This window comes from Trachurus japonicus, chromosome 23, assembly GCF_045865225.1.
Source record: "Trachurus japonicus isolate A0001 chromosome 23, Traja_1.0".
NCBI classification, from domain to species: Eukaryota; Metazoa; Chordata; class Actinopteri; order Carangiformes; family Carangidae; genus Trachurus; species Trachurus japonicus.
The window spans coordinates 22409158-22426230 of record NC_140929.1 but is presented as its reverse complement, the minus strand read 5'-3'; the positions used below and the strand labels follow the sequence as shown (position 1 = coordinate 22426230).

At 42.1% G+C, this 17073-nt stretch overlaps 1 protein-coding gene across 5 annotated transcripts in view; it reads right to left on the bottom strand.

Annotated features, from left to right (window-relative positions):
* ldhba (lactate dehydrogenase Ba) overlaps positions 1 to 17073 on the bottom strand; it is a 194205-nt gene that overhangs the window by 2684 nt on the left and 174448 nt on the right. Inside the window, exons 1-7 of one of the 5 annotated variants that reach the window (XM_085769402.1) lie at positions 12344 to 12448; positions 3658 to 3797; positions 3345 to 3462; positions 2250 to 2423; positions 1988 to 2161; positions 1065 to 1182; positions 664 to 787 (exon numbers count right to left, since the gene is read on the bottom strand). In XM_085769402.1, the coding sequence (XP_085625528.1) occupies positions 664 to 787; positions 1065 to 1182; positions 1988 to 2161; positions 2250 to 2423; positions 3345 to 3462; positions 3658 to 3789 (840 nt within the window). In that variant the 5' untranslated portion in view covers positions 3790 to 3797; positions 12344 to 12448. Of the gene's footprint in view, positions 1 to 663; positions 788 to 1064; positions 1183 to 1987; positions 2162 to 2249; positions 2424 to 3344; positions 3463 to 3657; positions 3798 to 7747; positions 7810 to 8865; positions 8976 to 12343; positions 12449 to 17073 lie in introns of those variants that run through there. The other 4 variants (XM_085769404.1, XM_085769401.1, XM_085769399.1 and 1 more) reach the window with 4 other exon arrangements.

Below are 17073 nucleotides of genomic sequence, written 5' to 3'. Positions count from 1 at the left end.
TTTTATTCCTCAGTCTGTTAAATGTTGAATCAGTTGGGTTGGTTAGTGTAGGGACTTGGAGGCACTGCAGCCACTTTGATGTTACGTATATAGCATGTCACATGTCACATGCCTGATGTTTGTTTCGTGTTATATTTGTCTAATGTTTTTGTTATTGTCTGATGTTTGTTTGATTTGTTTTACATTGTGTTATATTTTGTAATGTTTTTTGTTATGAGCAACAAGTCTTTTGGACGCGAGAAAAATATCAGAAGAGATTCTGACAAATAAAGTACTCAACAACTCAACTCAACAACAACTACTGATAATAACTGAACTAAAGCCTCTGTTTGTCAAATGTTTGTGTGAATTTAGAATCTTTTTGTGTAAGATATTGTTCATAGAAATGTGAGACTGTCCCACCGAGACCGTTGTGTGTGTTCAGACCTTCACTCTCAGTGTCTGAGATAACAAAGAGCAGTTGTAGCAGAGGAGAATGGATGAAGGTCACGTGATAACAGGTCCAAAAATAGTCTGGCAACCATGGCATCCATAAGCAACAACTACTTTATTTAGGCTTTGGGTTGTGTGTGTGTGCAGCTCCAGGCATATAGGGAAAGACAAAGTGTGTGTGTGTGTGTGTGTGTGTGTGTGTGTGTGTGTGTGTGTGTGTGTGTGTCTGACCTTGACCATGGTGGAGACGGGGTGTACTCTGCTCATGTTCTTGATGATGCTCTCAGTCAGGTCGGCCACGCTCAGGCCAATGGCCCAGTTGGTGTATCCCTTCAGCTTGATCACCTCGTAGGCACTGAGACACAACACACAGTCTGTTAGTATCATATAGTCACAGTTGACCTGCTATCAACTACCAGACCAGCTTGTCTCCAACCACTGCCCCCTGGAGGACAGATACAGCTCAGCCCTACTACACCACACAATATAACCCTGTTAAGATCCTGTAATAAAACCTGCAGGGTTGAGTGCATGCAAATGTTTGTGTTGGACCTGAGTTGTGTACACATGCACAACAACAACATTGTGTTTTGTTATCTGGTTGTAATCCCTGCTCCCTGGCTACAGCGTACCTGTCCACCACAGCCTTGTGTGTGGCCTTCCACTGCTCCTTGTCGCCCTCGGTGCCGATCTCAGGGTTCAGCTTCTGCAGGTTGACTCCAGCCACGTTAGCGCCGCTCCACACAGGCACTGGAAAAAAACACACACAAAAAATTGACATCAAGTTTCCAATAATAATAATAATTCCCTCCAGACTATGACGTAGTATTAAGGCCTCATTGAGAAAAAAAATGTTTTCACAGACTTTAAGAATAAAGTCATAGTTTACAAGAAAAAGTCATATTACGAAAAAAAGTCTTAATTTTACGAAAAAGTCATATTATGAGAAAAAAGTCATAATTTTACGAGAATAAAGTCATAATTTTACGAGAATAAAGTAGCAATTTCATGAGGAAAAAGTCATAACTTTACAAGAATATTATGAGAAAAAGTCATAATTCTATTTAAAAAAAAGGCACATTACGAGAAAATGTCATAATTTTATGGGGAAAAAGTCATATTACGAGAAAAAAGTCATAATTTTATGAAAATAAAGTAGCAATTTGATGAGGAAAAAGTAATACATTTATGGGAGTAGATGCATTTTCTTGCATATTCTTTTCAAAGTCCTGATACTGATGACAATGTGGTGCTGATGTGCCAAAAGATTAAGTATCTCCTTGTCTGTGAAACCTATACTGAAGTACAACTTCACAAAATGCTCCACGGCCTCATTTTAACAACTCTCCTCCTCTAAAACTACTGGTTAAGATATTTTCTCGTAATATTATGATTTTGTTCTCCTAAAACTATGACTTTATTCTCGAAGTCTGTGAATTTTTTTTTTTCCTCAATGTGGCCCTTCTGTCGTATCAGACGACTTATCAGACAAATACTGTATCTCTATGATTTTGAGTGATAATAAATAAGTGAGTGTTTTCCTGCAGGTCCTCACCGCTGGTGTCTCCGTGCTCGCCCAGCACCCAGCCGTTGAAGGAGCTGGCGTGGATGCCCAGGCGTTCAGCCATCATGTAGCGGAAGCGGGCCGAGTCCAGGTTGGTGCCGCTGCCGATGACGCGGTGCTTGGGCAGACCGCTCAGCTTCCAGGTGACGTAGGTCAGCACGTCCACTGTGGAGGGGGAGGGGTTACAGCAGATGAGTGTTGTACACACACACAGCAGAAGATGATGTGTGTGTGTGCGTGTTAGTGTATTTACCGGGGTTGGAGACCACGATGAGCGTGCAGTTGGGGCTGTGCTTGATGATCTGGGGGATGATGGACTTGAAGACGTTGACGTTCCTCTGCACCAGGTTGAGGCGGCTCTCGCCCTCCTGCTGGCGGACGCCGGCCGTCACCACCACCAGGCGGGAGTTGGCCGTCACTGCGTAGTCTGGAGGAGAAGGAGAGCAGATAGATTTACACTCTTTATTACCACTATCCTTTAATGCACTGTTTGTATTAATGAATGAATAAGTGGCTTTGATGTTGAGTCTTTACTGCACATCAGTCTGAGCTCTGAGTGAAGTGAGCGTTCACTCTTGTGAGGTTGGAGGTTACATTCCCACTGGGGCCACTCCACTAAAACTGTAATCACTCACGGCCTCAGATAACAGAAGTACTCACAGCTCTCACACTGACACACTGTGTTAAATAATAACCACAATCAATGTCCCTGTGCACAACGGCACTTATCAGCTCATTTCCCATTAGAGATGTGGACACAGTCTCTGTTCTGACAGGTAACTGAATCAAGCACGTTACTTTAAAAAAGTAATTACCATAGTTATAGTTACTCTACTCTACCTTTTTTAATATATATATATATATATATATATATATATATATATATATATATCTTAAATTACTCTTTGTATAATTCCTTTACCTTATTAAATTATCAAAGAAAGATGCACTTAAATTTTGTTGTGCTTTATTGCTCAATGACAATAAAAGGAAATTGAACTGAATTGAATTACCAGGAAAGGTAACTATTTCGTTTACTTAAAAAAAAAAATCCTTACCCTAACCGCACAATACTGAGTGAATTGGTTAGTTCCAGATAAACGTATTTTTCCCCAACTAGTTGATAGACTGAAACAAATGTGTACAGTAAATAACATACACTTAAACAGGTGTATTATTTTGTGAAGGGACTTCTTGAGTCAAGTAACGGCACATTTTATTTTCAGTAAGGGGGAAACTGTAACTTTCTAAAAAGTCTGGAAGAAGTAGTGCTGTGAGTAAGTGAGTGAATAACGCTGTTATTCCCATCACCACTGAGCGATGTTTAGACTCTTTCTTTGACACTGACCTTTGTCAGCGACGATCTTGGAGGTCTTGAGGAAGAGGCTGCCGTGCTGCAGATCCATCATCTCTCCCTTCAGACGGTCCTCCATCACATCAACCAGAGCCAGCTCATCACACAGGTCCTGAGCAGGGGGAGGAGTTTATGGAAATAAGATCTTGTCGCATACAATTCAGTTCAATTCAAATGACTTTATTTATCTTTAAAGTGCAGTGCATAACAAAACACACATATGACCATGTGTCAGATTTTTGTATGGATTTCTATTTTTCCTATTATATCCTCATGTGATAGAAGTGCTGATGTTGCTGTGTCTTACCCGCAGCAGGATGCTGACGGCGCAGGCCATGCCCACCTGGCCCACTCCCACCACCGTCACCTTGTTCCTGGGGGGCTCGGCAGCGGGGGCGCCGGACAGAGGGCTGATCAGCTTCTGCAGAACTGAAGACATGATGGCAGCTGCAGAGAGACACAGAGAGGACATGATGTCAAACATCCGCTTCAACCTCCCTAATGTAGTTATTTACTGTTAGATACAGACTACAAGCCTTGTTGTTCATCCCATAATCAGCCTGTTGACTGTGAAACACACACAGCTATAAGGTCACAGTCAAACACTGTCTTAATGAAGGTAAATAATTCATTCATTTCACAGTCTATAAACTAGTTGATAACAGATGAACACATGAACAGTAGGCCAATGATAAATTATTTATATCATCATAAATGAATGTTTTTTAATTAAATTGTCCAATAAAAACAAACATGTAAACCAAAAAAAAATGGCCACCACAAGTTCCCAAAGCTGAAGATGGTGAGTTTCTTTCTGAAAAGCAGCAAATCTTCACAACTAATTAATTATCACAGCTCTGAAGATTGATTTCAACCAATCAAGTTACTGATTAATCAAACTCACAACCTCTAACAAATAGCTGACCACAGCTAAGCACAAACACAAAGGAAACAAGAAGGAGATACAACAGTTATTTTCAGTATTTGATTCTATTCTACAACAAAATGAAGCATTATCACAACTGTCCATGAGACACGTCCTGTCAATCAACATAGACGCTGATAGTTTCAAAAAATAAAGCCATACACACCGTCCTAACTCAGTATAAAATAATAACAACCAACAACAGAGCCAGTCTTGGCCGATCACAGCGCTGAGGAGAGGAGCATGGCCACAGAGACTTACAGGAGGAGGCGCGGATGGGCATCAGGAAACGAGACATCATGGTGGAGTCAAAGTGCAGGATCCAAACAACTTACAAACTGACTAAAAGCCGCAGTTCACTTTAAATACTTGAGTCTTATCAGAGCGTTTCCGTCATCATCTTACTGACTTTCAGCAGCTATCAGCTCTCTGTTCCTACACAGCATCATGCTAATGCTAATCTGTACATACATGATGTGTAAGAGTATGTTATCATGGTGACTGACTGTATCCATCTCCTGTACTGTACTGTATGTGTCAAACAGACAGTTTATCATCTGTGATGCTCTGACACTTATCTCACTAGGAATAAGGAGTTCTTCACAGATGATGTTGCATGATGAGACCGTATAAAGCCCCTAGTGGTACAGGAGGGAACTGAAAAATTATATTAAAGGAGATATATTATGGAAATATCACTTTTTGAAGGCTCTTTAACATATATTTGGGTGTTTGTCTTGCCTTGTGAAATGTGAGAATTGACAAAACAATCTGTAATGTGCAGGTTGAAATCCATGTGGTTTTACAGGCTGTTCCCTCAGATGTCTTCCAGCAGTGTTTTTTCTACATTCATTTAGGAGTGGCAGGCTGCCATTCTTAAATCCTAACCGCCACTCCTTAAAATTTCTTTTCTTTTTTTTTTATTGTCGCAAATGCACCACCACCACATGTCTCCACCTTCCACAGTCTCGGTAGAGATCAGTGGTTGCTGTCTCCGGTGTGTTTTTCAATCTTGTGCTCGAGTGCTTGTGGAAAAGCAAAAAAAAAAAAAAAAACTGAATGTCTCAGTCCGCTGGGCTTATAAATAAACAATATTGATGATTATTATTGTAGCCCATAAGTTTAACACGACATGCCCCAATAATGTTGCAATCACGGGGTGGGTGGGGGGGTTGCCGCCACTCCTTAAAGGGATAGTTCACCCAAAATTCAAATTTCACTCATTATCTACTCACTCACTCATGTCAACTAAGAGCTGTGAGAATTTTCAGAGTCCTCCGTTCCTTCTCTGAGTTACAGCAGTATTTGTCCATATAATGGTTGTGAATGGATACCACTTTTCTTCGTCCAAAAAGACACACCAAAAAACATCCAAATACCTCCATACTGCTCGTCTGTAATGTCCCTCTTGTATTGAAGCCCCGACATGAGAAATTGTTCCGAAAAAATTAAGTAAGTCTATATTTTAAGCTTGTTTGTAGCGGAAGCTCCCAGTGTCTCAGTTCACTGCTCTTCCTGTGTCAGTGCAAATCTCTCGTGATTTGCACTGACCGGCAGAACAATTTCTCATGTCGGGGCTTCAATACAAGAGGGACATTACAGACGAGCAGTATGGAGGTATTTGGATGTTTTTTGGTGTGTCTTTTTGGACGAAGAAAAGTGGTATCCATTCACAACCATTATATGGACAAATACTGCTACGCGGACCCCCCCGTAACTCAGAGAGGGAACGGAGGACTCTGAAAAATCTCACAGCTCTTAGTCGACATGAGGGTGAGTAGATAATGAGTGAAAATTGAATTTTGGGTGAACTATCCCTTTAAAAGAATTCTACCGGAAACACTGCTTCCAGTGATGTAACTAGGATTTGAATTTGCATAATACCACAACCTACCTGGTACCAGTAGAAGGGGGGGGTGAGCAGTGGTTCATTTGCATTTAAAGGGACAGGCACTGAAACCAGCCGTTCTGAACAGGGCTGTTTTGAGAGGATGAAAAGAGCTGTGATGTTTGATACTTGGGGTATTTTGACCAAAGCATGTCACAGATATGTCTTCAAGACACCTGGGAACTATTTTAATTTGTGGAAAGGGGCATAATATGTCTCCTTTAATATCACAAAACCCACTTTAGACACCATCTACAAAGTATACTCTACAATTACTGTGTGTGTAGTATTACACAACTTCTTGGGCTTAGTTCTGAGTCAGGTCAGGTCCAAGTTGGATTCAGTCTCACTAGGTGCTGCTGTTGTGCTGCCTTCAGGTCCTTGACTCATCCTTGTGGATTTTTCCAGCTCTGATCACATGGTGCGACAGACTCATCACAGAGGGAAAATGTGGGTTTGGAGGCGACAGTGAGTTCAACTGTAACTTGCAAGAACGTGCTACTAATAAGTGCAGTTGGATGCAGTAGTTAACTGTAATGAGGCAACAAGGAACAGATCTGAGACGTGTAGCATGTGCACATGTCATTAATGCCCCATGTGACCCCCCCACAACATGTGACCCCCACCAGGACTAGGCCAAGGGGATCAAAATGACACACTGAACGGCAGCAATTTGAAATCCAAAGTAGTTTTACTACGACTTCCTGTGCTGTGCTCTGACACTCAAAGAAAATCCACTGTTTATAAATGATTAATAAGTTATTTTTGAGACAAGAAATGATGACCATGTCTCAATCACTAACATCAAACTTCCTTCTAACTAACAAGGACTTTGCCCTAGAAATTTCCATCTCTGGCAACACCTGTCCCTAGAGTCAGACTGCTGTGCAACCGTACGACTGTGATAGTTGCAAAATAGAATAGTTCCAAATTGCTTGAGAGACAAAATGTCCAATAAAGTATGATCAGTATCATTTTTTACCACTGTATTACTGCTTAACAACATTCACAGTGTTTCAGCTTCATCCTCCAGTGCACACTTCCTCTCCCACAGCGCTGCTCATGTGGTTTTCTGTCAACAGGTTTCAATATCAACACGAAGGCAGGAGTTTCTAATAGAGTTTCTTTTTTAAAAAGAAATCAGGTTCAATCAGGTTCAATAATTCCAGTAAAAACACAATAATATCTAAATTGAGTTGGCTATGCAATGCAATCTGCACAAGTCACATGGCACGGTTCAGCTGTTCAGCAACAGGCTGAGTTCATATCATATCAAGGTCAAATTCAAAATGACAAAAAGCGACTAGAGAATAGAGTGTGTAGTGTAGTGTACGACTGAAACCAGAGCTTCCCCGACCCAAATACTAATTCATAAACTGAGCCAAGAGGAAAATCATACTACTTATTATTAGACATAATACATGATTAGCCTATATCAAAATCAGATGTCAAAAATGTCTCAAATTGAGGGACATATCATGGTAAAATAAAATGAACTGATTCATTCACTCGAATCTACACCCAGGCACCCCAACAGCTCTCTAAAGGTCCTGGGGGGGGGGGCTCAGATTGGAAAACACTGACCTTGGCTATCAGTAGCCATAAAGAACAAAAGCCCCCGAGAGCTCATATTGTTCTGTCACATGTTCTGCCCCGTACACACTGCCAACAAGTTAAGATATCAGCTCATAACAAGGTCAAATGGACACTAGAAATAGGCAGGCAGAGGAGGAGGGGAGGTGGTTTGTGTCTGAGCAGCAGAGAGAGACACACCTCATCACGGCTGTGTGGGTGCAGGCGGACTGAGGAGTCGATAGCTGAAAAACACAGTGCCCCATTTCAGCCTCATAAAATCTCTTTTAGTGCTGTGACTAGGACTGTAGGGTGTGTGTCCTATCTACACGGGCTGTAAATGAGTGAGTGACTGTAGTAAGTGGATAGGCTCCCCTCTTGTCCTATGGTTTCAGTGGAATTGAGGTTATGTAACCAGCCTGGGCCTGAGCCCTACAATCGCCCTTGGTTCTGGTAGTGATGCTGCGGGGAGAGGACATTGAACGCAACACAGCGAAGGGTTCAAAAATGTGTTAACAAGGCGTCTTTAACGACGGGTTGAGAAAGTAACTGCGACAGAGGGGAAGAGTTCAAGTTCACTGCGAGTTCATTGTTTCCTGTCTGTGCGCGTTACACAATATGGCTTCATTAGTACACACATAAAGACACACGGTCCATCCTCAATGTCAAGTGCTCACAGCGGGATAAATAACGGTAAAATGTGGTAAAATGTAAATACAACAATTGCGGCGAAACGGAGAAATGGTGTGAAACCACAAAGCTAGCTTAATTAGCTCCAGCTGCTGCACTTTACACCATTACAGTTAACTGTTACTGTGACGAACTGAAATTCAGCACATTATTAGACTAATAAATAATTAAGCAAATTTGTTTTATATTACCCCATAACTTTTAAAATATCGACACCGAACGAACACGCTCATAAAAACCCGCCTTGTGGTTTCAAACAGTTGATTTACTGTAAGTTTAACTGCGCATACATTGACACACAATGGATTCCTTCAGCGGAGCCGAGCCGAGCGGAGCGGAGCATCCATTGCTGCTGCGCCGCCGGGCACGCATCACGTGCAGCAGCACCGCCACGAGCCCCCCGCTGAAGAGAAAGAAGCAGAAAAAAGGGAGAGGAATACTCACTCTTATTTTTTTTCCCCAGGTGTTACTAAAGGCTGATATTAGTTAGCTGGTGCGGTGGCCCGACGAAGAGGAGACAGACAGCAGGCTGGTGTGGAGCTGGAGTGGCAGCAGAGAGGAGGAGGAGGAGGAGGAGGCGCAGCAGCAGCAGGAGGAGGAGGTGAATAGATTCCCACCACCGTGACCATGCAGGCTGGGTTCACGTGTAAGGAGGGGTGCCTGCGTGGTATTTTTGTTCCCGCCTGTCAGTTATGGAAGACTTGGAAATATGATGGTCGGTCGTTTTTTTTTCCCCCTCTCTCTCTCTGTCTGTGTCCATAACCAACAGCAGAGCGCTGACTCAAGCAGTTATGGAGAAACTACAGGCTGATGGTGATGTACAGTCAAACACTCTCTTTGAACAGAGCTAGACATCCTGCATGGACATTTTTTAAACTGCACCTCACACCATGAGCATTGCTTGATGTGTGAATGTAAAAGTGTAATTACTATTTAGGCTACAGTGTCAGACCCAGATCCAATATTAACCTCTCCTGAGAGCCACACATTTGACTCAAACACCCCCATTCATTCCCACTATGAGCTCCTGTAGGATTTCCCAAACAATCTAAAGGCAATTATTAATATTGCAACTAAGAAAGTATATTTATGATAATCAACATGACATTATAGCCTACATTGCATGTTTTCTGTATAGGCTACAGTATAAGGCAAACTATAGGCCTACTCCTATAGATAGATAGATAGATAGATAGATAGATAGATAGATAGATAGATAGATAGATAGCCTATAATGCAGTAGGCCTGTCATAATATGATTATGTATTTATTCATGTGTAGAATCTTTCTTTCTCTCTTTCCAATTGTCTATAGAAGTCTATAAAACTGTTGATGACAGATTTCCACTAATATTAACAAGTAAAACAGCAGGTGAATGAACAGCAGGGCAGGCCATTTATAAATTATTAAATCATTATAAATTAAACTGTATTTTAATTAAGTATAGTTATTAAATCATCCAATAAAAAAATCCTGTAAACCAAAAAAAAAAAAAGGCCAGTGTTAGGAGTCTTGAGACCCAGTTCCATCTCAGTAGATTTTTAACAAAACAGCAGGAGAGGCAGTTTTTCCTTCACTGTAATCCTCAACAGGTCTGTTTACCTTATCTGGGTGGACCCGGACACAGGTGGACTTTCACCTGTAAATTAAACATTAATTATGCTTCGAGGAGTCTGTCATTGTCAAGGATATATTATTTATGTCAGTCACCACCTGTACTTTGCCCAGTCTGCAGAAACATGACCTATATTGTTATGGGTCGTGGTACACCTCTGCTATACTTTTCATCATCATCTCTGTGATGATATCAGCTCTGTGGGATGGCGAAATGCCACAGAAGAGTGACACCAGATACATTTGAGCTCCTTGTTGCACCCATTGACCCTGAGTGCTCATTGTCCGTTGTATACAGAAGAAAGAAAGAGCTGTCTCGTACTATTCTAGCTGGTTACATGCTGCCATTCCGACATGCTGCCACTCCGACATATCGCCATTCCGACATTCTACTATTCAGACATGTCACCATTCAGACATACCACCATTCCGACATGAAAACGTCCTGCCATTCCGACAGTTTCGTCCCGCCATTCCGACAAGGCTTTTTTTTTTTTTTTTTTTTCATGTTTTAAGACATGTGTACAGATGTGATACAGTCAGTGGAAGCTTAATAAATTAACACAAACACAAAGTCTCGCCATTTACAATCACACACTCCGATGTTAGTTTGTAACAATTTCCCTTACAATAAGGATATAAGGGGAACTGGCACAACGCAGTCCTGCTGCAGGCGGATAGGCTCGGCTACTGGTGCGTCCAGGGAAGCAATAAACAAAGTCGCTACTTAGTCTGAGTCTCTGTATTTCACTGAACTCAAAACGTGCCCATCACAGGCGGCATATAGTAAACAATTACACATAGATCAACAGAACCCGAAAGACCTCCTCCCTCCCACTGTCCATTAAGTCCGAGTGGGAATGAGTGTGTGTGTGGGTGCGCGAGCGCACTGTCACTGTCCGTGCCGGACATGTGTGTGTGTGTGTGTGTGTGTGTGTGTGTGTGTGTGTGTGTGTGTGCGCGTGCGTGCGTGCGTGCGTGTGTGAGTTGACGCGTGGTGAGGGTGAGTGAGAGAGAGTTTGTTTGTCCTACTGTCCACACGGGAGAGACGCCGCGGCTCCGCCGAGGTGACCACCAGTCCTCTCCCTCATCCCGCTTGGCTGAAAACGGGTTGTGAGGTGTCCAAACGGGCCTTTATGATCCACAGGGTAATCCACCAGGAAAAATAATCCACTATGCCGCCTCTCCTCCCCTCTCACCACGTCACTTCTCCATTTAAACCCTCGGTCCCACTAATGCACTTTTACGCATTACGCACACAACTTACAGCAAAAAAGAAACATTCATTCATTCATTAAAGGTCCGCACGTCCCAGTGCGCAAACCACAAGGATAATTGATCATTTCCCTGGCCTAATACACAATGAAAAAAACCTGGGGAGCAAACCAGCAAATCAACTACCCCAGCTGGCCAGGCAAAACCCAGTGGATCACTACAAGTTGTTGCAACTTTTGGGAATTTACTCCTGGTAAAAAGGCTTACAAACATGGACCAGGACGGCTCCATAATACGCACAAAAATCCAAAGGAAACGAAAGGTAACTTTAAAAAAAATAGCAACAGCACGAAGTAGTCAAAATATGTGTTTTACGCATGCCTCTGTGCGTCTGCAGATCAAATTGTCTATAATTAAACTTGGAGCCAGACCCGGCCAGGCTAAAGGAGAGATCAAAAATATGCAGGGGTCCAGGACCCCCATGAGAACCACTGATCCTGTTGAACGTAGGCTACTGTAACCACTGTGATACAATAAAAAACAACATCACTGATCTGATTCACCGGCGTAGCGGTCCCTCTCTCCATTAACTCTCTAGCTCTCTCGACCACAGCTGCAAACTAAGTAGCACAGCGCCAATAATAATAATAATAATAATAATAATAATGCATTTTATAATCGAGATGGGATGTGACAAGGGCGTTGATCAGAGTCAAAGTGCTGTTAGAGGAGAGAGATGGGCAGGCAGGGACGCGGTGATCATTATTAACCTACACATTTAATGACCTTATGTCGGAATGGCGGGACGTTTCCAAAAAAGGAAAGTACCGCCATTCCGACAATGGAAACAAAAATTGTCGGAGTGGTGGGACGTTTTCAATTAATGGAAGTGCCGCCATTACGACAATTAGACGTCAATGTCGGAGTGGCGGTATGTCGGAGTGACCCGCGGATACCATTCTGGTTTGTAGTGGACCGTGACCATGCATCTAAATGTAGACAACTTAATCCCCTGCAGCTACATCTCTTCCCACACAAAATTACAAGGAAGTTTACTTTGCCCTATCATAATGCAGCAGGTGCAGTCACCTCTGGGTTTTGTGCTTTGTGGTTTGAGGATCAGACAAGGTTCCTCTCCAGTGTTTATCGGGCTCAGTCAGCAGTCACTGCGTCAGAGAGGAGAAGAGGAAGCCTGTGAACAGAGGCACAATGTTTGACTCTTCTCAACCACTCCTCCTCCTCCACTTCCTTCCTTCCTTGCTGCTTCACACATCAACAATTTGTTCAATCATTTTCTACTTTCACCTTTATGAATTCACAAACGAGCCTCAGCAGGAGACAAGACGTCCTTGGATTTTAACATGTCTGTTTAAAGGGATAATTCAACATTTTGCCAAATTCGCCTATTGCTAGGCTACAATCCCATAGGAGTAGGTTCATTACCTTTAATTGTCAGTGCATGTTGTTGAAATAATAATGTAACATTACGAGACAGAGTTGTTTTGGAGGCAAATGCATACATGGCATACATGACAGTGATTTCAAAAGCGCAAGTAGTGCAGAGTTTTTTCTTTGTGTGTCGTAATGTTACATAATTATACATGATTTTTTCATAGCATGGTGAATGTGCAGGTCAAAACTTGTCCATGAGAGTGTTTTGGAGTTGTTGGATTGTGTATTTGATGAGCTTTGAGGAACAGAGGTCAATGTACCATTCACCTCAATTGTGTTCACTGAGCAGCTCACGTCTCTGCCCCGCAGATCTCAAAACAACATGCACCAATAATTAAAGGTAATGAACCTACTCCTATATAGGGATTACGGCAATGGGCGAATTTGTCAATATGTTGAACTTTTCTTTAACATGTTTGATTTTCACACATTAAGAATAAGAATAAGAATGACTTTATTAACCCTAAAGGGAAATTCATTAGGGGCAAATTATTAGACGTTACTTAAATTGTTGGACTGAATTCACTGCACAGCTTGGCCATACATATCATATGAACATGTTGTTCCCTGTAAACCTCCCCCGCTGATGCTGCACACAGGTTACATAGATGATGACGACGACGATGATGGTGGTGGTGATGGTAGTGGTGATACAGGCTGGTACCCAATAGGATGCTGCAGCCATGCCTCTCTTCGTCCAATGGGATGAGAGGATGCTGATCCCTTAAAGGCGTGCACCCCCTCGGCTGCATTGAGGCCCGTCTGCCTGTGTCTGTGTGTGAGGGCTGCAGCGGTCGTAGCATGTGAGCGAGGAAAGGGATTAGATTGGCCAGTGGAGGTGGGCGGGGCTAACATGTTGTTGTTTCATAACACACAGCCCCCCTGCAGCCTATAGGCCTGCTCGTCCTCCTCAGCCTGTCTGTGCCCCCTGCTCTGTGCCTGTATCTCTGACATACAAACATCCTGAATGCTTTCACTCACTCCTCACAGATCTCTGTAGAATCAGTCCTCGTGTTTGTCCTATCAGTAAACTAGCTGCTTTATCCTTGAGGCTGCTGGGCTGGTTTAAAGAAGGAACGGGGCTTCTTGGGATAAAAAAAACAAAAAAACATGCAAGATTCAGTAGGTTGTGGCCGTAACCAATATGGCTGCAAATGCCAGCATTTTCTAGTTCAAGTTCACACCATTCAAGCCCTGGTTAATATGTTTCCATTTGCACTGGAACAGAGAGCAAAGCATTTTGGGATTCTGGGACAGTTCTCTCAGTTATTTAAAGGAAAGTAAAAGGCAGAGAAGACCAGAGTACACAGAAGGAAACAAATATTATCACAGGGATGAATCACAGAGAGCATTCAGGTCACATAGACTGAGTTAAAAATAAAAAGACATTATGTCATAAACAGTTTTCACTAGCAGACATCTCATTCAGTCTTTTTTTTCTACAATTGTATGAGTTACACAATCCTAACTGGCCTCTTTCAAAACTAAAACATATATATTATAAGCCTAATCCTATTTATATAATAGAGACTTTATGTATTTAATGGACACTGACGAGCAACAAGAGATTTCCTCTGAAACAGCTCTAAAGTCCTGACTCACTGTAATTAAAGAAGCCATACAAAAGGTTGAAGCAGATACGTGACCTCACCCCAGTACTTCACAGAAACTTTATATTTCCAGATAACTTTTAATCAAGGTGTGGAGGCTGATGCACACCTAAAAAATCTTGAAAAACAGGTGCGTTGGAGCATAGGATAGGAGTGAACAAAGGAAAAAAGGGTCACTAGCAAAAGCACACTGTCAAATCACTTGTAAAAGACTTTGAAGTCTTTTGCAAGTGATTTGACAGATAACTTTTAATCAAATTCTCCCTCATGTTGTTCCTAAACTTCTTCATTTAGTTCTTTTCTTATCATTGCTTACATAACTTTTATCCAGGCAGAACTTTTCGAAGGATCAATCTAAAATCAATTAACTGAATACTTCCTTCTTTTCTCATGGTCACATTTAAACTAATGATGAGATCCATTAATATATCATCATGCTTCTATTGCTTTGCATTATATTTGATGAGTTTTAAATTGAATTGTTTGGTTACATTCTCTCTGTTCTTTGTAACGTGTTTTTTAATTGCTGGTTTTGAGAAGAGCAACATACACTACTATTTTTATTAAGCCCGACGGAAATGACCAAATTAGCTTTGATGAGAAGTGAAGCCCAAGAGCTTCCTGTGTGCAGCGGCTACACAGAGCTGCACATCATGACCTTGTGGGTTGAACTTGGGCTGTTGATAGTGACTTTACTTTGTTTGGTCTGTGTGTTTCCTGCTGAAACCTCAGTACAGCTGCTGCACTTACAAACCTGAAGCACTTGCAAAAGAGCATGCCCTATCTTCAGCGACCTTGAACATGATCATTGCCACTGCAGACACACAAATAACATTCTTCCAAAACACTTTCTCAACTCAACTTGACCTTGTTCATTATCAACTTTGGAGAGAAATCTTAACTCAAGGTCCTCTTACTTACTTCTGCTTTCTTTGTCTTGTGCATTTTGTCTACACTGACAGCATGAACACATGGGAAACAGTTAACGTGGCTCTTTTCGCACAATAGGTGCAATCAGCTTTTTATGAGGCTCATCAACTGACATATTCATTTTTTTATTGACTCTCAGAAATGTAATAAAGCTCTGGCCTCCCTCTGAAGCCTGCGGACAGTTGTTGTTTTTACATTTCAGTTCATGCACAAATTAAACTAATGAGATGTAATCTAATCAAAGGGGCATAGGGGAGCTCTGTTCTCAGGCCAGGCAGGGAGCAGCAAGCCAGGAGGAGTTCAGCTGAGGGCGAGCAAGTTAAGAGAGGTCATGGAGAAGAAACTTTGGCTTGGTTCAAGGAGGTTTTGGCAAAACATGTGACGTGTCAGGAAGGAGAAGCAGCGCTGGCTGGGAGATCCAACATGTCCTCTGAGGCTGCTGAGGCTGGGGACAGTGGCTGTGGACTGGCAGAACAGGATGGTTCATAGTTTCAATAAAGAGGAGTGGAAAGTGTTTGGTCTGATCCTCATACGTGGCCATGAGCTCTGGTTAGTGACTGAAAGAATGAGACAGTGGATTCAAACCCACTGCAGAGCAGCTGGACAGAGTGAGACAGAGACAGAGTGAGACGTCCAGCCTTTGTTCTTTGGCATCTAAAGGAGCGGTCCCTGCCAGCTGCCATCAAACTCTTTGATGTGCAATAACTCCTGCACTTTAGTTTATAGTATTTATCTATTTTATTCTACCTTATCTTATCAGCATTTTATTGTTTTATTTGTTGTTCTTTTGTTGTGTTTTTTTGGCAGAAATTGTCTAGAACAGACTGTCTATTTTAGCTTCTATTTCACTTTTTTCTTTCTTTCTTTTTTTTTTTTGAAGTATATTTTTTGGCGTTTTTGCCTTTATTTGATAATGCATAGTGAGATAGACAGGAAAGGGGGAGGCAGAGAGAGGGGGAATGACATGCAGGAAAGGTCTGCCCGACGCGGGATTCGAACCGGTGACGCCTACGTTGAGGACTGTAGCCTCTACATGGGGCGGCCGCTTTAACCACTGCGCCACGCACCAACCCTTTTCTTTCTTTTTTTAATTTTTTTTTTTTTTTTACAATTTTGTATGTAGATCTGTTTCCTGTTTTTATATTCTGATGTTGCCTGTGTGTGATGAATGTATGATGTTGCTGCTGTAATTGCCTGCAAAGGGTTAATAAAGTACCTATCTCAAGGAGGTTTGGGCTACAACCCGGGTACCTATACTCAGTGTCAGTGTGGGCACTGGGCCCAAAACAAATTTCCCCTCGAGGGACAATAAAGTTTCCTTTACTTTATTTTACTGTACCTGACCTTTAATTAATGCTGCCTTCATCAACTCTTATCAATCGACCAATTCCATTTCCATATGTCCATATTCCATGTTGTAAACAATCATTTCATATTTATTCCATGCATACATTAGATGATTACATATGTTAACTTTTCTATTTTTTTCATTAACTGCATAACACCATAAATGGAAATGAGCAGGAAGAAGAAGAACTGAACACTGCTCTGTTGCTCACTCACACACTGAGGGTCTAAGGCAGAGGAAGTAATGATGTAATGATGCTGTGTAAAGCCCTTTGAGACAAACTGTTTGTAAGAAATGGGCTATACAAATAAACTTGCCTTTCCTTGGACGTTTTCCAGACGTGCCCAACTCAAAGGAAGCCCTGGGTTGGACATAGACAATGCTGGAGAGATTATACATATCATTTGACATGGAAACGCCTCCAGAGGCAGCTAGAAAATGTTGCGGGGGAGAGAGAGACATGTGTATTACTTTGTTTG